This window comes from Coregonus lavaretus, assembly GCF_964263955.1.
Source record: "Coregonus lavaretus genome assembly, chromosome: 15".
Classification (NCBI taxonomy): domain Eukaryota; kingdom Metazoa; phylum Chordata; class Actinopteri; order Salmoniformes; family Salmonidae; genus Coregonus; species Coregonus lavaretus.
The window spans coordinates 26,188,588-26,215,593 of NC_140002.1; the positions used below are offsets into that span (position 1 = coordinate 26,188,588).

The 27,006-nt window shown below is 45.2% G+C and overlaps 1 protein-coding gene across 2 annotated transcripts in view; it reads left to right on the top strand.

Moving 5' to 3' along the window:
- Positions 1-1,716: 1,716 nt before the first annotated feature.
- The window catches only part of LOC311142374 (mediator of RNA polymerase II transcription subunit 13-like), a 130,411-nt gene continuing 105,121 nt past the window's right edge, over positions 1,717-27,006 (top strand). For both annotated transcript variants that reach the window (XM_084178020.1, XM_084178021.1), the window contains exons 1-2: positions 1,717-2,284; positions 9,373-9,607. In XM_084178020.1, coding sequence (XP_084034146.1) covers positions 2,219-2,284; positions 9,373-9,607 — 301 coding nt within the window. In that variant the 5' untranslated portion in view covers positions 1,717-2,218. The remainder of the gene's footprint in view (positions 2,285-9,372; positions 9,608-27,006) is intronic.

Genomic DNA, 27,006 nt, shown 5'->3' on the forward strand with positions numbered 1-27,006 from the left:
GTTTGTGTGTGTGTGTGTCCTCAGAGCAAGAACTCGTGAGTTGGAAGAACTGAGAGGCCTATGGCGTGGGTGTTGTCCTTGGCCACCTGCTGACAAGGCTGACAAGATAGGACCCTTTTGTCCATTGTTATTGGATAGGAACAGAACTTATAACCAGCTCCTGACCTAAATAGATCTTAGCACAACATTTTACTCAACATATCATATTCCATATTCACTATAACAAATATATTTACTACGACATTAGCAAGAACCGCCACATCCTCAGCCGGCTAATCCAGTGTGTGAAGTTTTGCGGAGTGTTTGAGTTAGCTTTGCGAGGCAAAGATGAAACTGAGGGCTCCACCAACCCTGGTAAGCCAACACTTTTGAGATCAGTCAATAAATGCTTCTGGTATTGACTTATATGCTGCCCCTGTCTTCATGTTGTTGCTGGACATATCTTTTTTTAAATGTGTGTAGGTCACCTAAATCATCAGAAAAATTGCCCCTCCTGAGAATTTTTTCAGGAGCCGCCACTGCTTATGGCTTGGGGGTAGAAGCTGTTGAGAAGTCTTTTGGACCTAGACTTGGCACTCCGGTACCGCTTGCCGTGCGGTAGCAGAGAGAACAGTCTATGACTAGGGTGGCTGGAGTCTTTGACAATTCATATCTTAACATCATGACCTGCTGTCCTTTCAAATTCAAATCCAAGTATTTCAGTTGGGCAGTTAGGTTCCTGCAAGAACCCCCATCAACTAAAGAGGTTCCTCGATGAACCCCACCTCCTATGGGGTTCTTGGAATAACCTTTTGGGGACAATTTTTTGTGTCAAGAACCCTACGGTTCTTCAAAGAACTTTGATGATCTTAGAAGAACCCTTGTTGAACCCCTAATCTTTAGAGTGTAAATGTAGTCACTATTGGGTTGCATCAGTAAATTGAAATTGACTGAATACTTCATCATAACCGAATAAATTCATTCATCTTGAATGATTGGCAGCAAAAACAATAAAAGTAATTTCTTCACACAGAGGTGCAACAATAATTTGATCATGTCATGTTTAGTTAATTCATGGCATGTGTGGCCTGGGGCAACTCCTCATTGCGCAAAATAGTATGCAGCATCATCTAGATATGTGTGCAACAAAAGTTCAACATTCACCTTCTGCTACCATTTCTGTCAACCCGTTTACGCATACAGTTTGACGCATACGTTCGATAAATCCAACGTATGCACCACACAGCACGTACCACTGCCGCTGTAACGCAATGCTGCGAGGCAAACGCAGCGTTCCATTGGAAATGAATGTACTTGTGGTGTCACAAAACGCAATGACACAGTCGGTGTGTTCAAAGCGTTACAGTGTTACTACAGCACACAATAGTGTTACAATAGTGTTACAGTGTATCCCCGCCTACATTGACACCTTCAAGGTGCACGTTTTTGAATTCGAATTAGGGCTTTGATGGGATTGCAAGGGCAGGGTACACTCACTGTTGAATTATGTAAATATTGATGCAAGGAATGGATACATTTCTTTGTGTATGCACTAGGTGGTGCACTGTGAAAGTCGGCAAGTTAGGTTTGATCATTAGTAACAAAATCTGGTTGCTCAGTAGCGCCACTTGCTCTTGCCTAGCGGCAATACCCATCCGTTACAGTGTTATTACACCCCTCATGACCATGAATGAGCCAATAGGCTTTGGGAGGCAGAGTTCTCCCTGTGGCCGCCATTAAAGAAAGGAATCCATGAATTCAAATGGGAACCAGCAGGAACAGAGACCGAAATAATGGTTAAAATTACCGTAAAAATATAGGCATATGCCCATTTTTTATCGGTTTTTAAGGATGTTATTCGTTTTTAGATCGATTTTGATGGTGATGGAGGAGTAGAGGGACGTTTTTAGCAAAGCCCGTTTTAAGCTAAGGGGGAGGGGGAGAGTTGCTTCTTTACTCTCCTTTTCTTTTTGTTTTAAAGCATTTTTCGCTCACTTAATTTTTTTAACTTAATGTGTATTTGAGAGGTCGACAGAGAGGTTGCGGAGACGATATTTTAACTGCTTTTATTTTTGGGTGGACAATAGCATTCGAAGGGTTGTTGAATTACATACTCCAGCCGATTGTTTAAAAATAATTATCGTTGATTAGCTTATACATCTTGCAAAATACATTTGGAAATCGGTATTTATTTCCCCCGGAACTGAAATGATGGAATGTTCAATCTCGCTGTGAAAGGATGAGTTCTTGTTTTGTACCGAACGGGGCCAGTTTGGAGGATTGCCATTCCAATCTATTCTGTCTGGTAAGAGATTTAAAACTATAGGAAAAGCAGCCATTTTTAACTAGCTGAAGAGAGCAAAAACGGTAGCCACAACAGTGGGAAAGCAGGTGTAGGGCCTGTCGAGCACTGCAATTCAGACATCATTCACCAAGGCAATGTTTATTTGCATACTACGAAGTTGTGCAAGATTAAGTAATAATAGGGTTATCTGTCACTTGCAGCTGCATGCATGCTTGTGTTTGCCATCATAAATGTTCAGTTTGATCATACTAAATGCATTCCAGCCATGAGAGGTTAGGCAATAAAAGTGCAACTAATGTAATGTGTGTTGATAAACATCTTAGCCAACTAGCTATAACTAGTAACACTGAATACCAAGCATGATACATGTTTGTGCTCATCTAGTTTACTTGGTTGAAGTAACGTTGGGCTTTTTATCGAATGCATTGTGCAGCATGTTTACGTGACCTAAAAATAAACCCAAACAGTTTGCTAGCCTGCTAACTAGTTTGCAATGTCGTTCATTTGCACAAATAGCAAGTTAGCTAAATTGCAGACACATTTACATTCGGTCATGGAATGCAAAGTAAAGGCTCGTGAACATTGGCTTCTAATTTCAACTCCCATGTTCAATCAATGAATTAATCATGTTGTTCTTGTCAGTTGGCCGGTGTAGTTGTTCAGATACATTGCTTGCTACATTGTTTCCTTTAAAGTAGCCAATGAAGAGCTTAGTTAGTGAAACAGGGTAGCCTATTCGCGGGCTTACATACAGTACTTTCCCTTTGAAGTTGTCAAGTTTGCTTGCCAATCATTTGTTGTTTACACTCTTGGCTCGCGCATACCTAACGGAGGCACGGGCTGAAATATTAATAAACAAGAATGTACTCTTGGCTATTGTTAGTGCATGATAGACTTTAGGACTTAGTTCCCGTCTGGCAAGTTTTCAGTTGAATACATTGTTCATGACAGATTAATTGTTTGATTTTTTTGTGTATTTATTTTTCTGTCTTAGTTCTCATAGTGCTGATTGATACTGTTGCTAGTCAGTCGTAAACAATTGAATTATATAGCTATCATAAACACATACAACCAACAGTACCTAATATATTTTGGTTATAGCCTACTATTACGACTGAAGGAAAAAGCTCACACGTCCCCTCTTGTCCCTGGCACTACTACTACTCGCTAGAACAATCTAGGAGTTTCTCAGTAGTGCACTAACTATAGGTTTGCATCAATGCATTGTATTTTTTTCTGTACAATATGCATTGCATGACATATGTTAACAATTCCCCTTCATGAAGGTTAAATTAATAAATCATGATACACTTTGGACATTGATAGACATGAACTGTCCTTTTCCAAAGCATTTGACAGTAGAGCTGAATGAACAGGAGAGGCTATGAGGCTAGTAGTGAATGACTGGCTGCTGTATTGCAATAGCAGGGAGACATTTTACTGCATACTGAGACTAAGCATGATACCAGTGCTGCTGTTCACGGTCATGTATGACTCGCACACTAACCAGACTTAGTGGTTTTAGGCTGAAAGAATGCAGTGAACAGTGGCACTTTCCCCATAACTTTAAACAGTTCTCAGGAGTCTTATAGCAATGTTTTCTGTACAATTATTGTTTGTATTTGAAGTTAAGCAGATTTTGCTTGCAAATGTGTGGGTGGTGAAGTTTGAAGATTAGTTATTATGTGTGTATAACACATGCATTTCATAAATCAAGTCACATCACAACTGCCCTGCTAGACTAGTGTCTCTTGGCAGTCTAAGTTCTCACCCTTGTGTAGAAGAAAGTAATTGTAGGGCTCATCAAACTCCTTTCGGGCTGGGCAGGATTAGAACAAAAACCAACACTGCAGCAGCGACAAATGCTGTGCAGAAGGAAAGGCTGGGCGAGACAAGAGAGTAGACCAAGTGGATTTGCATTTCTCTGGAGTTCTCCAAGATGCAAACACTTGTTAACTAGTTTCATGTGTTGCAGCCGGAGGGTGAGGCCTTGACAGAGAGTATCTGGTAGTGGTGGTGGGGTGTCTATCCGTCTGCTCAGGAATGATTTGAGCAACTTCACCTGTTGCCTGTCTCTGGCCTGGGAGGGAGACTGGCCTGGGAGAGAGACTGGCCTGGGAGAGAGACTGGCAGGAAGGGAAAGGAAAGGGGGATACCTAGTCAGTTGTACAACTGAATGCATTCAACTGAAATGTGTCTCCCGCATTTAACCCAACCCCTCTAAATCAGAGAGGTGCGGGGGGCTGCCTTAATCGACTTCCACGTCATCGGCGCACAGGGAACAGTGAGTTAACTGCCTTGCTCAGGGGCAGAACGACAGATTTTTACCTTGTCAGCTCGGGAATTCGATCCAGCAACCTTTCCAAATCAAATCAAAAAATCAAATCAAATTTTATTTGTCACATGCGCCGAATACAGTGAAATGCTTACTTACAAGCCCTTAACCAACAATGCAGTTTTAAGAAAGAATATACAATATAAAATAATACAAAATAAAAGTAACAAATAATTAAAGAGCAGCAGTAAAAATAACAATAGCGAGGCTATATACAGGGGGTACCGGTACCAAGTCAATGTGCGGGGGCACCGGTTAGTCGAGGTAATTGAGGTAATATGGACATGTAGGTAGAGTTATTAAAGTGACTATGCATAGATAATAAACAGAGAGTAGCAGCAGTGTAAAAGAGAGGGGGGGGGGGGCAATGCTTATAGTCCACAATGTGACCTGGAGCGCTGAGCGGGAAGGTGCGCGAAGCTGAGCAGAGCTGAGCAGCTGACGAAGGAGGGGTCGTAACCCTCAAATCCCAGACAGATTTAACGTCAACTTCCTGAGTCCGTCAAATAGCTTTGCCCTCAGATTCCCCTATCGCTGCTATGGGGGTTTGGCTTGCCATCTGAAAAGGGAAACTTAACCCGACCCTGGTTCTTGCCCTTTTAGTGGGGTACACTTTGCATACACAATTGCCTACATACCAGAGCATAATACTAACAGTCAGCTAGCCATGTCATTAGTCAGTTTGAAGGAAACACACATTTCCCTGACACTCACTCACTCATTCATCCTGCATACAGACTGTAACTCAGATGTACTGTATTTTGAAAAGATAGATTGATTGATTGACCGCAGAAGGCACACAGACCCTTGACGGCGCAATCTGCCTCTTGAAGATTGCCACTTAGTATTTGCAGAGAATAGCCTAGTTTATGTATCGAAAGCCTCAACTTGATCTTTGACAGGGAAAACAGCCATGCCAAGGCTTTGGATAGCCTCACATTGACAGAGAAAAACATTTACAAAAAATCAGAGCTGTCATCAGAAGACTGGATTGTGCGATGAAAGTACATTTCTGTAGAAGAATAAGTGAGATGTATGCAGGCAAACTGTCCAAGCACAGCCCATTTCAGAAACAGTCAGATTCTATAAGTGCGGATGATCTGGTTTCACACTTCAGTTTTGTTTCCATCCCCTTCCTTTCTGTGCAGCACAAATGTTTCTCTGCAAGATGCAGGTGTCAGGTAGTTCCTCACACCACTGTGTCTGCCACCATGAGAGAGAGGGCTTGATGGAGGGAGTTAGTGAAACATAAACTGCAGCAGTAGGACTATACCGTGGAAGGAATAAGCTATAGGTTATAGGCCTATATGATAAATGAACATGGGCTTGTGAATAGTTGTCTGGAACAGCGTTTGAATGCCCTTGAGCAAGATTCCTGATGTGAGATATTTCCTATGATGTTGCTTGATGAATGGATAATACGTGATAACATGGCAGTAAGAGGCTGAGAGTTGGTGTGTCTACCAATCATAATAAATCTTAGCAATGAAAAACAAATTTAGGGGTACATGGGATAGAGTAGTGTTGAGGAAAGTTATTTTTTGTTTTGGCCATGTGTGGAATAGATTTGTTGTCATCTTGTGATTTTTTTTTTTTTACAGATTGTGCCACTAAACTCAACAGCCTATGAGCTTTCAATAATTGGAATCTCTCAATTTCTGTATACTGAACAAAAATATAAACGCAATTTTACTGAGTTACAGTTCATCAAAGGAAATCAGTCAATTGAAATAAATTCATTAGGCCCTGATCTATGGATTTCACATGACTGGGAAGGGGTGCAGCCATGGGTGGGCCTTGGAGGGCATAGGCCCACCCACTTGGCAGCCAGGCCCAGCCATTAGGGAGCCAGGCCCAGCAAATCAGAATGCGTTTTTCCCCACAAAAGGGCTTTATTACAGACAGAAATACTTCTGTTCAGTGTAGTTACAGTTGCTCATCATATTTGGTAATGAGACTAGCTATTTTTTGCTGAGATCATTGTAGCATTATGATTTCAGTAGCGTTCTATGGCCAGTGTATGGCTGCCCTGGCTGCCATGTTAGATTGGATAACTAAAACTTGTTGTTGTGATCCAGCTTGGCTCCAGTTGACAACACAAATCTCCCAGCTTATCCGTGGCTAGGCTAAAGACTAGCTATAACACAACCAGGCTTAATCGCTTGGTCGCGCTCATAGCGTTTAAATTGATTTAAGTTTACCCCAGCCAAAATAATAGATTGTCTACTTCTAACAAAGTGACAGTTGGTCGACTCGAACATATTGCCTAGCAGCGCAAAATAACCTACCTAAAAAATCAGTAGGTCCAGTTGAAGAAAATCAGTTCAACTGTCTGCCATGCTGCAAGGATAGATAGGAGAGCCAGCTCCATCAGGAGTAGTACTGCAAGGTAATATAGCAACATAGGTTGTGGGGATGGTGTTGGCCTTTGCAGTATGTAAGTGTAAGACATGGGCACAGAGTGTAAGCCTAAAACACTGGAAGGCATGATGTATTCAGCAGTGGGTGGTGTAGTGTACGTTTTAGTGGTATGTTAGTGGTGTGAGAGACAGTGTATGGCGTCAGTGTAGGACATGAGTACAGGGATCGCTGGTTGGTTGTATGTACGTAGGGCCTGCTGTCTGATGAGTACCAGCCAGCCGGCAGGACTAAGCAGGCAGCAGTAGCAGTGGAGCATAATGTTCCTGCTTCAACACTTCATAACCCTGTAGAACCCTGTGCTGCTGCCTGTGATTTACGACCTATGAGTTTCTCTGTGTTGTGTTTTCACTCTCTATAAAAACCTTTGGGGAGTGTGCCCACTGCCAAACAGCCTTGGTTATTACAGAGCAGTGGGCACACTCCCCAAAGCACTCATCATTAAAAAGGATGAAGTTGGTCAGAGCACATTTACAAGCATTAGGGAGTTATTTTTTATCAAGCTTTGAGCACGTTGTTCATGTTGAGATTGAAAGCACCTGAAGCTAAAATGCACACAATCAGAACAAAAACAAACAAATACTTTTTTGTGTGTGCTGCATCGTTCTCCAGCCGTGTTTCTTTCTGTTTATATTGCAGCCTTTTCTCTATCACCGTCTGTCTGTCTGTCTGTTGTCTCAATCTTCCTGTCTTTATCTTCCTTTATCTCTGTCCTCCCTATATATATCTGTCTATCTCATTACATTACATTTACATCATTTAGCAGACGCTCTTATCCAGAGCAACTTACAGTTAGTGCATACATTATTTATAAAAAATTTATACTGGCCGCCCGTGGGAATCGAACCCACAACCCTGGTGTTGCAAACACCATGCTCTACCAACTGAGCTACATCCCTGCTGGCCATTCCCTCCCCTACCCTGGACGACACTGGGCCAATTGTGCACCGCCCCATGGGTCTCCCGGTCGCGGCCGTCTACGACAGAGCCTCCCTATATATCTCTGTCTCTCTCCTCCCTCTATATCTCTGTCTCTCTCCACCTCTATCTCTCCTCTGTCTCCTCCCTCTATATATCTCTCTCTCTCCTCCCTCTATCTCTCCTCTGTCTCCTCCCTCTATATCTCTGTCTCTCTCCTCCCTCTATATCTCCTCTGTCTCCTCCCTCTATATCTCTGTCTCTCTCCTCCCTCTATATCTCCTCTGTCTCCTCCCTCTATATCTCTGTCTCTCTCCTCCCTCTATATCTCTGTCTCTCGCCTCCCTCTATCTCTCTGTCTCTCTCCTCCCTCTATCTCTCCTCTCTCTCCTCTCTCCTCCCTCTATATCTCTCTCTCCTCCCTCTATCTCCCTGTCTCTCTCCTCCCGCTATCTCTTCTCTCTCTCCTCCCTCTCTCTCCTCTCTCTCCTCCCTCTATCTCTCCTCTCTCTATCTCGCTGTCTCTCTCCTCCCTCTATCTCTCCTCTCTCTCCTCTCTCTATATCTCTGTCTCTCTCCTCCCTCTATCTCCCTATCTCTCTCCTCCCTCTATCCTTCCTCTATATCTCTGTCTCTCTCCTCCCTCTATATCTCCTCTCTCTCCTCCCTCTATCTCACTGTCTCTCTCCTCCCTCTATCTCTCCTCTCTCTCCTTCCTCTATAACTCTGTCTCTCTCCTCCCTCTATCTCTCCTCTCTCTCCTCCCTCTATATCTCTGTCTCTCTCCTCCCTCTATCTCCTCTCTCTCCTCCCTCTATCTTCGTCTCTCTCCTCCCTCTATCTCTCCTCTCTCTCCTCCCTCTATCTCCCTGTCTCTCTCCTCCCTCTATCTCTCCTCTCTCTCCTCCCTCTATCTCCCTGTCTCTCTCCTCCCTCTATCTCTCCTCTCTCTATATCTCCGTCTCTCTCCTCCCTCTATCTCTCCTCTCTCTCCTCCCCATCTCCCTGTCTCTCTCCTCCCTCTTATCTCTCCTCTCTCTCCTTTCTCTATCGTTGTCTCTCTCCTCACTCTCTCTGTTTTTCTCTCTCTCTTTCCTCTCTCTCACTCTCTGTTTTTCCATCTCTCTCTCTCTCTCTCTCTCTCTCTCTCTCGCTCTCTCTCTCTCTCTCTCTCTCTCTCTCTCTCTCTCTCTCTCTCTCTCTCTCTCTGTGTGTTTCTCTTCCTGTGGCTGTCTTCCTGTGTGTCTCCTTGTCATAAGTGTTCCTCTTGAGGAGGCAGAGGCTCCATAAAGGAGAATTAATGCTTGCTTTTTAAACGCTGCTCAGCAGATGTTTACTCACAGGTACTGGCTGGCTGCTGAGTACTGGCTATTGTAGCAGAAGCTGACACTCTCTCTCTCTCCCTCCTTCCCCTCAGGCGGACCTGACGGGGATTAAATGGAAGCGGTACGTGTGGCAAGGCCCCACCTCGGCACCCATCCTCTTCCCGGTGACCGAGGAGGACCCCATCCTGTGCAGCTTCAGCCGCTGCCTCAAGGTGGATGTGCTGAGCGTGTGGCGGCGGAGCCAGAGGCCCGGACGTAGGGAGCTCTGGATCTTCTGGTGGGGGGACGACCCCAACTTCGCCAAGCTGATCCATCACGAACTTACAGGTGAGACTGAGGCTAGAGGGAGTGGGCGTAGTCACACACACACACACACACACACACACACACACACACACACACACGCACACACGCTAGCTTGGCTATAATACCTGCCATGGTCCAATAACTTGAAACTGCAGTCCTAAGCCTGTGTGATGGCTTTGGCCTATTAACAGAAGAATACAGTCCAAGCCACGGCCCTCTCAGATCAGGAGATTCACTCCTTTTTCCATGCTGCTTCCATGTTTTGGATTGCCTTAGCTGGTCACAAGAGATAAATGAGGGATTCATTTGTCTTTCAATGCACCTTTTTACGCATTCACCCAAGATTATAGACGTATAGACGTTTGAACGTCTTGAAGAACGATCTGGCCTTAATTGCCATGTACTTTTATCATCTCCACCCGGCACAGCCAGAAGAGGACTGGCCACCCCTCGGAGCCTGGTTCCTCTCTACGTTTCTTCCTAAGTTTCTGCCTTTCTAGGGAGTTTTTCCTAGCCACTCTGCTTCTGCATCTGTATTGCTTGCTCTTTGGGGTTTTAGGCTGGGTTTCTGTATAGCACTTTGTGACAACTGCTGATGTAAAAAGGGCTTTATAAAATATTGATTAATTGACAGAGCTGGTTAAATGGGTGATTATTGTAAAAGATCATGAAAAGGGCTTGTTACATCTGTTTAAAAAAGAGCACCTTGATACACTCTCTTTGTGATGATGGTAGTAGTGATCTGGTTGTATAATGGGAAATATTACATGGTTCAGGACAGGGGTTGATTGTGAGGCTGATTGACGCTGGAAGCTCCGGGGATATCCATTCCCTGTAAGTGAGAGCTTAGAAGGCGTTAGAGTTGGTGTAATCAGATAGCTCCCTTAGTTTCCCCCTCATCCCCTAAATGACAAGCAGCCAGCCTGGCAGAGAACAGCCTTCACCTGCACGTCAACTCCCACTGTTTGGAGCAAACGCTCACTGCAACCACAGTTTTTTTTTGGTGTTCACACACGTCGCAGCATCTAAGCGTCTTCTGCCCTCTGGCACACAATAAAGCAGCGCCCTGCACTTTGTGTCGCCGAGGCTGAACAAGAAAGCCTATTCCATCTTCCCATTTAAAAAGGAGGATAGAAATGGAGCTCCCTCCTCCTCTCATGACTTCTGTGAAAAATGGAATATGCAGGAGCAACGATGTAGAAATGACCCTATCACATCATGGAGGTCTGGCCTGGCGCTTTCGCTCTTTTTCCCCTCCCTCCTCGCGTTGTGTATTTTTTCTGCAGCAGCAGTGGAGGATGGACAGAGGCCTACTTTATACATGCTCTCTGGCGGGGAGATTGAACTCCTGAGTCTGAGCCGTTTCACACACACACACACACACACACACACACACACACACACACACACACACACACACACACACACACACACACACACACACACACACACACACAGCCCTCCTTTATTATGACACAATGTGCCTGAAGTGGTCTGGAAGTGGAAGCTGAAGGGCGTGAAGGCTTCCATTCCAGCCCTAATGGGTCCCGGTAATAACCTGCAGTAGTAGTATGTGGATATTTGTTGCTTACTGCATACGTTCTAAATAGTTTGTAGGCTAGTACTATTAGTACACAGTATGTCGTTTTAGTAAGCAGTATGCAAGACAGATTTCGGACACGGCCATGGTATTTTACTTTCACATTTGTTTTCTCCTGGTGAGACACATGCTGTTCTCACAGTCAAATATTTGTTTTGGAGAAGTCACATGGCAGAAGTTGAAATGTAACAAGGTGGCACAGTGCCACTATTCCACTGGTTGGGTAGAAGAACCCTGGACTGGATTTGCATAGGAGAGAAAAGCACATTCTCACACACTTTTTAGCATCTAATTTAACCACAAAATACTAAGACAAGGAATTGGTACAAATATAATTATTTGCTAGTGAAAATGTATTCTAATAGGTAGATTGTACAATTGTCCTAAGTACAATAAGTGTTGACTGTGTAGTCATACTTCTTCAATGTGTGTCAAGCCTCTTGTCCTGGTGAGAATTGCTCCCAGCTGTGGTTGTTTGGAGTAATCTCTGTGCTTCCTGTTTTGGAAGTTCCCTGGAAGACAGACCCCCAACCCCCACCCACCCACACACACACACACACACACACACACACACACACACACACACACACACACACACACACACACACTCTACACAGTGTGGGAGAACAGAGGAGCCTCACTGGACTGACCTCAGGGCAGCCAGACCCTCCCTCTCTCCTCTCTATGTATCTACAGTGGGGAGAAAAAGAATTTGATACACTGCCGATTTTGCAGGTTTTCCTACTTACAAAGCATGTAGAGGTCTGTAATTTTTATCATAGGTACACTTCAACTGTGAGAGACGGAATCTAAAACAAAAATCCAGAAAATCACATTGTATGATTTTTAAGTAATTAATTTGCATTTTATTGTATGACATAAGTATTTGATACATCAGAAAAGCAGAACTTAATATTTGGTACAGAAACCTTTGTTTGCAATTACAGAGATCATACGTTTCCTGTAGGTCTTGACCAGGTTTGCACACACTGCAGCAGGGATTTTGGCCCACTCCTCCATACAGACCTTCTCCAGATCCTTCAGGTTTCGGGGCTGTCGCTGGGCAATACGGACTTTCAGCTCCCTCCAAAGATTGTATATTGGGTTCAGGTCTGGAGACTGGCTAGGCCACTCCAGGACCTTGAGATGCTTCTTACGGAGCCACTCCTTAGTTGCCCTGGCTGTGTGTTTCGGGTCGTTGTCATGCTGGAAGACCCAGCCACGACCCATCTTCAATGCTCTTACTGAGGGAAGGAGGTTGTTGGCCAAGATCTCGCGATACATGGCCCCATCCATCCTCCCCTCAATACGGTGTAGTCGTCCTGTCCCCTTTGCAGAAAAGCATCCCCAAAGAATGATGTTTCCACCTCCATGCTTCACGGTTGGGATGGTGTTCTTGGGGTTGTACTCATCCTTCTTCTTCCTCCAAACACGGCGAGTGGAGTTTAGACCAAAAAGCTCTATTTTTGTCTCATCAGACCACATTATCTTCTCCCATTCTTCCTCTGGATCATCCAGATGGTCATTGGCAAACTTCAGACTGGCCTGGACATGCGCTGGCTCGAGCAGGGGGACCTTGCGTGCGCTGCAGGATTTTAATCCATGACGGCGTAGTGTGTTTCTAATGGTTTTCTTTGAGACTGTGGTCCCAGCTCTCTTCAGGTCATTGACCAGGTCCTGCCGTGTAGTTCTGGGCTGATCCTTCACCTTCCTCATGATCATTGATGCCCCACGAGGTGAGATCTTGCATGGAGCCCCAGACCGAGGGTGATTGACCGTCATCTTGAACTTCTTCCATTTTCTAATAATTGCGCCAACAGTTGTTGCCTTCTCACCAAACTGCTTGCCTATTGTTCTGTAGCCCATCCCAGCCTTGTGCAGGTCTACAATTTTATCCCTGATGTCCTTACAGAGCTCTCTGGTCTTGGCCATTGTGGAGAGGTTGGAGTCTGTTTGATTGTCTTTTATACAGGTAACGAGTTCAAACAGGTGCAGTTAATACAGGTAATGAGTGGAGAACAGGAGGGTTTCTTAAAGAAAAACTAACAGGTCTGTGAGAGCCGGAATTCTTACTGGTTGGTAGGTGATCAAATACTTATGTCATGCAATAAAATGCAAATTAATTACTTAAAAATCATACAATGTGATTTTCTGGATTTTAGTTTTAGATTCCGTCTCTCACAGTTGAAGTGTACCCATGATAAAAATTACAGACCTCTACATGCTTTGTAAGTAGGAAAACCTGCAAAATCTGCAGTGTATCAAATACTTGTTCTCCCCACTGTATCTGTCTGGTGAGAGGTTGTGCTGTTAGCCCTGAGAACACACAGAGAGGTCATGACCCCTACCTCACCAGCCTGAGGTGTGAACCTGTGTTTCCCTCTGTGGATCACACCGACTCACCTCTCTTCTCAGAGCCTGCAAAGTGCCTGTCCCACTGTGTGTGTGGGTGTCTCTGTGTGTGTGTGTGTGTGTGTGTGTGGACATTGCTGGGATGGGCTGAGACTGGCTCAGTCGTGATGATTCATAGCCTGATGCATTGGAGCCTCTCTTGGGCATGCTGGCAGTGAAGGTGTGAAGCGACACACAGAAGCTAGCGACAACTTGTGTTTTGGTGGCGGTGATCAGACTGGACGACACATCGCCAGTAATCTGGGATGCCACAGCCAGCTATTGTCAGCTGCTGAACACCTTGCTCTTTTCCCTCCATGCAAGTGGCTGATGGGTTTGTCCTTTTCCTCATCCGACTGTCCAAGTCAAATTGAGGTAATCCCTGGAAATATTAAGCACCTTTTTTTTGTTCCCCACCCCCCCCCCCCCCCATTGCAAGGTTGGTGGTAAACATGAAAATCTGATATTTTCTTTCAGAAGAAATGGCAGCAGCTTCTTTTACCCTTCCACACTGATTAGCAGCCTGGCTGTGGAAGTATTACTATTTTGAGCAAGTGCCATATCTGTGTAAATCAGAGGGCCAGTAATCCTTTCTCTCCAGAGAGTGAGAGAGAGAAGGTACCAGGTACCGCTAGCAGCATTTTAGCCAAAGACTGTTATACTAGCTGTCTAGTCTGTGTTTTATAAATGTGCAATAAGCATTAAACACATTTATATAAGGAATTGGCAACTCGTTCTCATGCTGTTCAAACAGTTGGAGATGGACAGAAGGGTGTGTTCATAATAATTGAACTGTTCTACCTTGTTAGCTAGCAAATAGATCGAAGTTGGCTAAACTTGAAATATAAAGATTAGCTGCCTACTCACTAGCACATTGGCTTGTGCTTGAGAGATTGTTTATGAGACCTGTGTTAATTTTCTATAATGCTGCTACAAGAAGTTAGTCATTATTAGTGAATGTGCATTGTGCATGGTTCTGGTTACAAAAAGGGGGCTTTTTCATAGACTGACTTGAAAGCCAGATCAGTGATTATTGCAAAAAGCAGGTTAAACTATTTTGATAAATCATTAAATTATTAGTGGGTCTTATGGTTGTGGAAGGCTTATATTTAGCCTAGGTATAATTTCACAAGCCTTGAATTCATTAGATTATGCAGTGTATTTTACCTTTAATTATACAACAAAGCTTATTTAGAGAAAACACACACAAAAAAAGAGATACAGTGCATTCAGAAAGTATTCAGACCCCTTGACTTTTTCCACATTTTGTTACGTTACAGCCTTATTCTAAAATTGATTAAATTGTTTTTTTCCATCATCAATCTACACACAATACCCCATAATGACAAAGCAAAAACAGGTTTTTAGAAATGTTTGCAAATGTATAACAAATACAAAACTGAAATATCACATTTACATAAGTATTCAGACCCTTTGTTGAAGCACCTTTGGCAGCGATTACAGCCTTGAGTTTTCTTGGGTATGACGCTACAAGCTTGGCACACCTGTATTTGGGGAGTTTCTCTCATTCTGCTCTGCAGATCCTCTCCAGCTCTGTCAGGTTGGATGGGGAGCGTCGCTGCACAGCTATTTTCAGGTCTCTCCAGAGATGTTCGATCAGGTTCAAGTCCGGGCTCTGGCTGGGCCACTCAAGGAAATTCAGAGATTTGTCCCAAAGCCACTCCTGCGTTGTCTTGGCTGTGTGCTTAGGGTCGTTGTCCTGTTGGAAGGTGAACCTTCGCCGCAGTCTGAGGTCCTGAGCGCTCTGGAGCAGGTTTTCATCAAGGATGTCTCTGTACTTTGCGCCGTTCATCTTTCCCTCGATGCTGACTAGTCTCCCAGTCCCTGCCGCTGAAAAACATCCCCACAGCATGATGCTGCCAACACCATGCTTCACCGTAGGGATGGTGCCAGGTTTCCTCCAGATGTGACGCTTGGCATTCAGGCCAAAGAGTTCAATCTTGATTTCATCAGACCAGAGAATCTTGTTTCTCATGGTCAGAGTCCTTTAGGTGCCTATTGGCAAACTCCAAGTGGGCTGTCATGTGCTTTTTACTGAGGGGTGGCTTCCGTCTGGCCACTCTACCATAAAGGCCTGATTGGTGGAGCGCTGCAGACATGGTTGTCCTTCTGGAAGGTTCTCCCATCTCCACAGAGGAACTCTGGAGCTCTGTCAGAGTGACCATCGGGTTCTTGGTCACCTCCCTGGAACAAGGCCCTTTTCCCCCGATTGCTCAGTTTTGCTGGGCGGCCAGCTCTAGGAAGAGTCTAGGTGGTTCCAAACTTCTTCCATTTAAGAATGATGAAGGCCACTGGGTTCTTGGGGACCTTCAATGCTGCAGAAATGTTTTGGTACCTTTCCCCAGATCTGTGCCTCGACACAATCCTGTCTCGGAGCTCTATGGACAATTCCTCCGACCTCATGGCTAGGTTTTTGCTCTGACATGCACTGTCACCTGTGGGACCTTATATAGACAGGTGTGTGCCTTTCCAAATCATGTCCAATCAATAGAATTTACCACAGATCGACTCCAATTAAGTTGTAGAAACATCTCAAGGATGATCTATGGAAACAGGATGCACCTGAGCTCAATTTCGAGTCTCACAGCAAAGGGTCTGAAAACTTATGCAAATGAGGTATTTCTGTTCTTTTATTTTAAATACATTTGCAAACTTTTCTAAAACGCTGTTTTCACTTTGTCATTACGGGGTATTGTGTTTAGATTGAGGAGGACATTTTTTTATTTAATCAATTTTAGAATAAGGCTGGCCTGTAACGTAACAAAATGTGGAAAAAGTCAATGGGTCTGAATACTTTCCGAATGCACTGTATATATCGTGAATTGGCCATAAGTTTGAGCTATGATTTTTAAGCCATATCGCCCAGCCCTAATCTTGACACTTAATCACCATTCAAGGAGCGCTGAGAGAGAGGGCAGTGGGGTAGGGGTGTGGGAGTTAGGTGGAGAGCGGCGGTTAGGGAAACAGACTGCTAGCTAGGCCCTGCACTATTCTCCACAGAGCCCCAGTCTCTCTCTCCTATTCAGGGTCATCCCCTAGTCTCTCTCGTATCCAGGGGAATCCTCCACATCGCCCTAGTCTCTCACTCCTAACCAGGGGCATCCTCCACAGAGCCCCAGTCTCTTTCCTATCCAGGGGCATCCTCCACAGAGCCCCAGTCTCTCTCCTATCCAGGGGCATCCTCCACAGAGCCACAGACTCTCTCCTATCCAGGGGCATCCTCCACAGAGCCACAGTCTCTCTCCTATCCAGGGGCATCCTCCACAGAGCCACAGTCTCTCTCCTATCCAGGGGAATCCTTCACCCCTGCCCTCAAAGAACAACTGATATTTTTTGCATAGAAATTAGGAGCGGGGGTCTACCAGAGAGGGTAATTGTTTGGTGGTTCATTTCTTCCCCTTTCTTGGGCCTGCCACTCGGGTGCCCCCTCTCCCTCCCTCATCTCCTTCACCCCTCCCTCCTCCTGCTCTGCCAGGCCCCAGTGGGGCTACCTGCGCTGGCAGTCTCTCTCTCAGTTGCTCTGTCAATTCAAAGGGCTTTATTGGCATGGGTAACGTATGTTTACATTGCCAAAGCAAGTGAAATAGATACAGTGGGGGAAAAAGTATTTAGTCAGCCACCAATTGTGCAAGTTCTCCCACTTAAAAAGATGAGAGAGGCCTGTAATTTTCATCATAGGTACACGTCAACTATGACAGACAAATTGAGAAGAAAAAAATCCAGAAGATCACATTGTAGGATTTTTAATGAATTTATTTGCAAATTATGGTGGAAAATAAGTATTTGGTCACCTACAAACAAGCAAGATTTCTGGCTCTCACAGACCTGTAACTTCTTCTTTAAGAGGCTCCTCTGTCCTCCACTCGTTACCTGTATTAATGGCACCTGTTTGAACTTGTTATCAGTATAAAAGACACCTGTCCACAACCTCAAACAGTCACACTCCAAACTCCACTATGGCCAAGACCAAAGAGCTGTCAAAGGACACCAGAAACAAAATTGTAGACCTGCACCAGGCTGGGAAGACTGAATCTGCAATAGGTAAGCAGCTTGGTTTGAAGAAATCAACTGTGGGAGCAATTATTAGGAAATGGAAGACATACAAGACCACTGATAATCTCCCTCGATCTGGGGCTCCACGCAAGATCTCACCCCGTGGGGTCAAAATGATCACAAGAACGGTGAGCAAAAATCCCAGAACCACACGGGGGGACCTAGTGAATGACCTGCAGAGAGCTGGGACCAAAGTAACAAAGCCTACCATCAGTAACACACTACGCCGCCAGGGACTCAAATCCTGCAGTGCCAGACGTGTCCCCCTGCTTAAGCCAGTACATGTCCAGGCCCGTCTGAAGTTTGCTAGAGTGCATTTGGATGATCCAGAAGAGGATTGGGAGAATGTCATATGGTCAGATGAAACCAAAATAGAACTTTTTGGTCAAAACTCAACTCGTCGTGTTTGGAGGACAAAGAATGCTGAGTTGCATCCAAAGAACACCATACCTACTGTGAAGCATGGGGGTGGAAACATCATGCTTTGGGGCTGTTTTTCTGCAAAGGGACCAGGACGACTGATCCGTGTAAAGGAAAGAATGAATGGGGCCATGTATCGTGAGATTTTGAGTGAAAACCTCCTTCCATCAGCAAGGGCATTGAAGATGAAACGTGGCTGGGTCTTTCAGCATGACAATGATCCCAAACACACCGCCCGGGCAACGAAGGAGTGGCTTCGTAAGAAGCATTTCAAGGTCCTGGAGTGGCCTAGCCAGTCTCCAGATCTCAACCCCATAGAAAATCTTTGGAGGGAGTTGAAAGTCCGTGTTGCCCAGCGACAGCCCCAAAACATCACTGCTCTAGAGGAGATCTGCATGGAGGAATGGGCCAAAATACCAGCAACAGTGTGTGAAAACCTTGTGAAGACTTACAGAAAACGTTTGACCTGTGTTATTGCCAACAAAGGGTATATAACAAAGTATTGAGAAACTTTTGTTATTGACCAAGTACTTATTTCCCACCATAATTTGCAAATAAATTCATAAAAAATCCTACAATGTGATTTTCTGGATTTTTTTCCCTCATTTTGTCTGTCATAGTTGACGTGTACCTATGATGAAAATTACAGGCCTCTCTCATCTTTTTAAGTGGGAGAACTTGCACAATTGGTGGCTGACTAAATACTTTTTTCCCCCACTGTAATAAACAAAAGTGAAATAAACAATATAAAATGAACAGTAAACGTTACACTCACAAAAGTTCCAAAGGAATAGAGACATTTCAAATGTTATATTATGGCTATATACAGTGTTGTAACGATGTGCAAATAGTTAAAGTACAAAAGGGAAAATAACTAAGCATAAATATGGGTTGTATTTACAATGCTTTTTGTTCTTCACTGGTTGCCCTTTTCTTGTGGCAACAGGTCACAAATATTGCTACTGTGATGGCACACTGTGGTATTTCACCCAATAGATATGGGAGTTTATCAAAATTGGATTTGTTTTCGAATTCTTTGTGGGTCTGTGTAATTGAGGGAAATATGTGTCTCTAATATGGTCATACATTTGGCAGGAGGTTAGGAAGTGCAGCTCAGTTTCCATTTTGTGGGCAGTAGGCACATAGCCTGTCTTCTCTTGAGAGCCAGGTCTGCCTATGGCGTCCTCTCTCAATAGCAAGGCTATGCTCACTGAGTCTGTACATAGTCAAAGCTTTCCTTAATTTTGGGTCAGTCACGGTGGTCAGGTATTCTGCCACTGTGTATTTTCTGTTTAAGGCCAAAAAGCATTTTAGTTTTCTGTTTAAAAAAATAATAATAATCCAATGTGTCAAGTAATTATGTTTTTGTTTTCTCATGATTTGGTTGGGTCTAATTGTGTTGCTGTCCTGTGGCTCTGTGGGGTCTGTTTGTGTTTGTGAACAGAGCCCCAGGACCAGCTTGCTTAGGGGACTCTTCTCCAGGTTAATCTCTCTGTAGGTGATGGCTTTGTTATGGAAGGTTTGGGAATCGCTTCCTTTTAGGTGGTTGTAGAATTTAATGGCTCTTTTCTGGATTTTGACAATTAGCGGGTATCGGCCTAATTCCATTCTGCATGCATTATTTGGTGTTTTACGTTGTACAAAGAGGATATTTTTGCAGAATTTTGCATGCCGGGTCTCAATTTGGTGTTTCTCCAATTTTGTGAATTCTCGGTTGGTGAGCGGACCCCAGACCTCACAACCATAAAGGGCAATGGGTTTTATAACTGATTCAAGTATTTTTAGCCAGATCCTAATTGGGATGTTGAATGTTATGTTCCTTTTGATGGAATAGAAGGCCTTTCTGGCCTTGACTCTCTCCATCTCGCCATCCCTCTCTCTCCCTTGGGCATTACCAGCCCTCCCTACCTGTTCCCTCCCTTTGCTCCAGCCTTTGCAATCTTGGCTCCCAGTGTGTGGTTCCCCTTCTTTCTGATGAAGTTGGAAAAGCTTCTCAAGCAAGAAATCCTTGAAAACCTACTTTGTGTGAGTCAACCTTTTCAAGTGTTTACTCTTGTGCCTCTCATGAAACCAAACACATTATCAGCCCCGCTGTATTTCTCTACATGAAGCCCTTGGTTGGACTAATATGAGCTTGCAATGAGGAGGTTAAAAGGGAAACGAAAGAGTTGTCTGTGCTCCCCGGGACGCCACAACTGAGTAGCACACCCATTCATTCATTACTGCATGTTGGGTCAGATCTCTGGAGAGGGAGGAACGGAGGAGGAAAGAGGAGTACACTTGTCTTACTGTGCCCCCTCTGCTGTTTCACGGACGGACAAAACATTGTTTTGGATGTTTGTAGGGACTGAGAGGAAGGAGATGTGCTTCATTTAGCTTCTCTCTTGAGGGCTTTATTTTAGTATACAGTGAGGGAAAAAATTATTTGATCCCCTGCTGATTTTGTACGTTTGCCCACTGACAAAGAAATGATCAGTCTATAATTGTAATGGTAGGTTTATTTGAACTGGGAGACAGAATAACAACAAAAAAATCCAGAAAAACGCATGTCAAAAATGTTATAAATTGATTTGCATTTTAATGAGGGAAATAAGTATTTGACCCCCTCTCAATCAGAAAGATTTCTGGCTCCCAGGTGTCTTTTATACAGGTAACGAGCTGAGATTAGGAGCACACTCTTATAGGGAGTGCTCCTAATCTCAGCTTGTTACCTGTATAAAAGACACCTGTGTCACGATCGTCAGGAACAGATGAGGACCAAGGCGCAGCATTGCAGGCAAACATACTCTTTAATTAGCGTCAAATGACCAAAACAACAAAACGATATCGTGACAGTTCACGGTCTAACACAAACCGACTGGAAACAAAATCCCACAAACACGAATGAAAAACAGACTGTTTAAATATGGCTCCCAATCAGAGACAACCAGCAACACCTGACACTCGTTGCCTCTGATTGGGAGCCACTCTGGCCAACATAGAAATAGCACCCATAGAAACAAAACACATTGATCTACACACCCTGGCTCAACATAACAGAGTCCCCAGAGCCAGGGCGTGACAGTACCCCCCCCTAAAGGCGCGGACTCCGACCGCGTCAACCAAATACCACAGGGGAGGGACCGGGTGGGCACTCCGCCTAGGCGGCGGATCCGGCTCCGGGCCTGATCCCCGCTCCCTCTCCAACCCCCCAAAGTACCCCTGGTCCGGTCTGGCCCCGCTGGCCGGAGCTGGACTGCACACTGGTGGAGCGGATTGCTCTAGCTCCGGCGTGAAGCAGCTGACCCGTGCTGAACCAGGCACCAGTGGAACAGGCACGGGCTGTGCCGGACTGACGACGCACACCACTGGCTTGGTGTGGGGAGCAGGAACGGCCCGAGCCGAGCTGACGAAACGCACCCCTGACTTGGTGCGGGGAGCAGGAACGGGCCGAACCGGGCTGACGAAACGCACCACTGACTTGGTGCGGGGAGCAGGAACGGGCCGAGCCGGGCTGACGAAGCGCCCCACTGACTTGGTGCGGGGAGCAGGAACAGGCCGGACCGGACTGGCGACGCACACCACTGGCTTGGTGTGGGGAGCAGGAGCGGGCCGGACCGGGCTGGCGATGCACACCACTGGCTTGGTGTGGGGAACAGGCACGGGCCGTGCCGGACTGACGACGCACACCACTGGCTTGGCGTGGGGAACGGGCACGGGCCGTGCCGGACTGACGACGCACACCACTGGCTTGGTGTGGGGAGCAGGAGTGGGCCGGACCGGGCTGGCGACGCTCACCATAGGCTCGGTGCGGGGAGCAGGAACAGGCCGGACCGGGCTGGCGACGCGCACCACAGGCTCGATGCGAGGAACAGGAACAGGCCGGACCGTACTGGGGACACACATCACTGGCCCTATGCAGGGATCAGGAACGGGCCGGACCGGACTGGTAACACACACCAGTACCTCTCGCCGTGCCTCCACACTTTCCCTCTCCTCTGTGACCAGTGGCCCCCTTAACCTGGCCTCCTGCTGCCCCGTCGTCCCCGGCGTGAGCCCCCCCCTAAAAAATTTCTGGGGGTCTCTCCTCCCCGTGGGCCAGGCCTCTATAGTTCTCGCCCAACTCTCGCTCTTCTGCCTCCAACTCCAGCCATTCTGCTCTTCATTAGGCTTGACCCAGTCGAGACTCTTCCTCCACTGTTCCCAAGTCCACCCTCTCTGCTCTTCACTCGGCTTGACCCAGTCAAGGCTGCCACGGAGATCTGCTAGGGATTTCCCTGGCGATGGCTCCTCGACTCGCTGCTTGGTCCAGTTCTGGTGGGATTTTCTGTCACGATCGTCAGGAACAGATGAGGACCAAGGCGCAGCGTTGCAGGCAAACATACTCTTTAATTAGCGTCAAATGACCAAAACAACAAAACGATATCGTGACAGTTCACGGTCTAACACAAACCGACTGGAAACAAAATCCCACAAACACGAATGAAAAACAGACTGTTTAAATATGGCTCCCAATCAGAGACAACCAGCAACACCTGACACTCGTTGCCTCTGATTGGGAGCCACTCTGGCCAACATAGAAATAGCACCCATAGAAACAAAACACATTGATCTACACACCCTGGCTCAACATAACAGTGTCCCCAGAGCCAGGGCGTGACAACCTGTCCACAGAAGCAATCAATCAATCAGATTTCAAACTCTCCACCATGGCCAAGACCAAAGAGCTCTCCAAGGATGTCAGGGACAAGATTGTAGACCTACACAAGGCTGGAATGGGCTACAAGACCATCGCCAAGGAGCTTGGTGAGAAGGTGACAACAGTTGGTGCGATTATTCGCAAATGGAAGAAACACAAAAGAACTGTCAATCTCCCTCGGCCTGGGGCTCCATGCAAGATCTCACCTCGTGGAGTTGCAATGATCATGAGAACGGTGAGGAATCAGCCCAGAACTACACGGGAGGATCTTGTCAATGATCTCAAGGCAGCTGGGACCATAGTCACCAAGAAAACAATTGGTAAAACACTACACCGTGAAGGACTGAAATCCTGCAGCGCCCGCAAGATCCCCCTGCTCAAGAAAGCACATATACATGCCCGTCTGAAGTTTGCCAATGAACATCTGAATGATTCAGAGGAGAACTGGGTGAAAGTGTTGTGGTCAGATGAGACCAAAATTTTGCTTTTTGGCATCAACTCAACTCGCCGTGTTTGGAGGAGGAGGAATGCTGCCTATGACCCCAAGAACACCATCCCCACTGTCAAACATGGAGATGGAAACATTATGCTTTGGGGGTGTTTTTCTGCTAAGGGGACCGCATCAAATGGACGATGGACAGGGCCATGTACCGTCAAACCTTGTGTGAGAACCTCCTTCCCTCAGCCAGGGCATTGAAAATGGGTCGTGGATGGGTATTCCAGCATGACAATGACCCAAAACACACGGCCAAGGCAACAAAGGAGTGGCTCATGAAGAAGCACATTAAGGTCCTGGAGTGGCCTAGCCAGTCTCCAGACCTTAATCCCATAGAAAATCTGTGGAGGGAGCTGAAGGTTCGAGTTGCCAAACGTCAGCCTCGAAACCTTAATGACTTGGAGAAGATCTGCAAAGAAGAGTGGGACAAAATCTCTCCTGAGATGTGTGCAAACCTGGTGGCCAACTACAAGAAATGTCTGACCTCTGTGATTGCCAACAAGGGTTTTGCCACCAAGTATTAAGTCATGTTTTGCAGAGGGGTCAAATACTTATGTCCCTCATTAAAATGCAAATCAATTTATAACAATTTTGACATGCGTTTTTCTGGATTTTTCTGTTGTTATTCTGTCTCTCACTGTTCAAATAAACCTACCATTAAAATTATAGACTGATCATTTCTTTGTCAGTGGGCAAACATACAAAATCAGCAGGGGATCAAATAGTTTTTTCCATCACTGTAGATGTGTGTGGCACTAACAATCTGCTGGCATATTGTTTTTGTTGGCTCTGCCAAAGTCTTTGGACATTTCCTGGCCTGCCCATTCTTTACTATTTAGAACAGCTCTGGTGTGCACCTCTCAGGGCAGTGCCAAGCTCCAAAGGGCATATTTCAGTACCCTGGAGGGGCAGAGCAAGTCAACGTTTTTCTTCCTTGCCCTGACCCCTGTGAAGATGGCTGCCCTTCAGATTGAATGAGGCTGGTGAAAATACATCCATCTCTCAGATCTGTGGGAAAGAGGAAAACATTGAATGCAGATAATGTTGTTTTTGTCTGCCACTTTTCTACCGAATCTAAAATATCTGAAGCACATCTTGATTGTTCCAGTTGCTTGAGGACTTAAGATATCAAACAATTTAGATGCCGCGGACCTAGTTGTTTAGCTTTGAATGGGAAAGGCTGAAATGGGGTTGAGATTGCCCCGCAGGAAGCCTTGTGTTTGGAGAGGATGAGCTGGAAGACACACACACACACACTGTGCCAAAGGGCTTTTCTTTTACGGAGTGGCTGTGGATCTGACTTCTCTCAACCCCTCTTCCCGACAGCTAAAAGTCCAAAGCTTCTGCGAATGTGCGGGATTCTCTACTTTAAGCACAGTCTCTCTGCTCTACTCGTTCAGCTGCCCAGAGAACAAGCTTCTCTGGCGAATGGTGCTCGTTTAATATTAAAGTTAGATCAAAGCTGAATCAATGCCTGCAAGATCACATAATGATAGTATTCTACATAACAGAACCGAATATAAAAGCATATTATAACATTACTCTAAGATAAAAAACACCCCTCATTTCTTATGACATTTTAGGATGATTGTGCGAATGATCACATTTTTCTCTAATTTGAGCAAATTAGGGCTGATCCCAATTGTTTGGTCGATAGGCTGTTGGTCGACCGAGATTTATTTAGTTGAGCAGTAGCAAATATATACAGTACCAGTCAAAAGTTTGGACACACTTACTCATTCAAGGGTTTTTCTTAATTTTTACTATTTTCTACATTGTAGATTAATAGTGAAGACATCAACACTATGAAATAACACATATGGAATCATGTAGTATCCAAATATATGTTAGATTTTAGATTCTTCAAAGTAGCCACCCTTTGCCTTGATGACAGCTTTGCACACTCTTGGCATTCTCTCAACCAGCTTCACCTGGAATGCTTTTCCAACAGTCTTGAAGGAGTTCCCACATATGCTGATCACTTGTTGGCTGCTTTTCTTTCACTCTGCGGTCCAACTCATCCCAAACCATCTCAATTGGGTTGAGGTCGGGTGGTTGTGGAGGCCTGGTCATCTGATGCAGCACTCCATCACTCTCCTTCTTGGTCAAATAGCCCTTACACAGCCTGGAGGTGTGTTGGGTCATTGTCCTGTTGAAAAACAAATGATAGTCCCACTAAGCGCAAACCAGACGGGATGGTGTATCGCTGCAGAATGCTGTGGTAGCCATGCTGGTTAAGTGTTCCTTGAATTCAAAATAAATCACAGACAGTGTCACCAGCAATGCACCCCCACACCATCACACCTCCTCCTCCATGCTTCACGGTGGGAACCACAAATGCGGAGATCATCCATTCACCTACTCTGCGTCTCACAAAGACACATCGGTTGGAACCAAAAATCTCAAATTTGGACTCATCAGACCAAAGGACAGATTTCCACCGGTCTAATGTCCATTGCTCGTGTTTCTTGGCCCAAGCAAGTCTCTTCTTCTTTTTGGTGTCCTTTAGTAGTGGTTTCTTTGCAGCAATTTGACCATGAAGGCCTGATTCACATGGTCTCCTCTGAACAGTTGATGTTGAGATGTGTCTGTTACTTGAACTCTGTGAAGCATTTATTTGGGCTGCAATTTCTGAGGCTGGTAACTCTAATGAACTTATCCTCTGCAGCAGAGGTAACTCTGGGTCTTCCATTCCTGTGGCGGTTCTCATGAGAGCCAGTTTCATCATAGCGCTTGATGGTTTTTGCGACTGCACTTGAAGAAACTTTCAAAGTTCTTGACATTTTCAGGATTGACTAACCTTCATGTCTTAAAGTAATGATGGACTGTAATTTCTCTTATTTGAGCTGTTCTTGCCATAATATAGACTTGGTCTTTTACCAAATAGGGCTATCTTCTGTAAACCAACCCTACCTTGTCACAACACAACTGATTGGCTCAAACACATTAAGAAGGAAAGAAATTCCACAAATGAACTTTTAAGAAGGCACAACTGTTAATTGAAATGCATTCCAGGTGACTACCTCATGAAGCTGGTTGAGAGAATGCCAAGAGTGTGCAAAGCTGTCATCAAGGCAAAGGGTGTCTACTTTGAAGAATCTCAAATCTAAAATATATTTTGATTTGTTTAACAATTTTTTGGTTACTACATGATTCCATTTGTGTTATTTCATAGTTTTGATGTCTTCACTATTATTCTACAATGTAGAAAAAAAAAAGAAAAAAAAAACCTGGAATGAGTAGGTGTGTCCAAACTTTTGACTGGTACTGCATATGCGCTCATCTCAGTGAACTAATCCATTGCGGACGCCTAGAATAAAATGCTTGATCCGAAAAATGTGGTTGGTGGCTCCATATGGAGGGTGTGATGCAATTGCGGAGCCTTTGGAGGCATGCAAAGGCCAAATCGAGCTCCTTTTCGCCATTGCCATGCGCCTCCCAAATGTTGTAACAATGCGGAGGGCTCTGTATAGCTCCACATTGACATGATTGGTTGGAGCGGTACATCTTGTATAAATAAAAACGAACTTCCTTGACAACTTCCTTCACAACACCTCTGCACTGCCCCGCGAAGTGCAAGAAGTATGAATGCCCTGACCTGCAGAGGCCGTATCACTGTAAATGCTGCATGGACAATGTGGATTGACCATGCAGCGCCCATATGCACAATGCACTTCTCTCTCCAGAATGCGCTCTCTCCCACCAATTTGTGCACATTCTTTGTTTCAGAACTTCATTGTGTGAATTGTTTGCATTTTAGT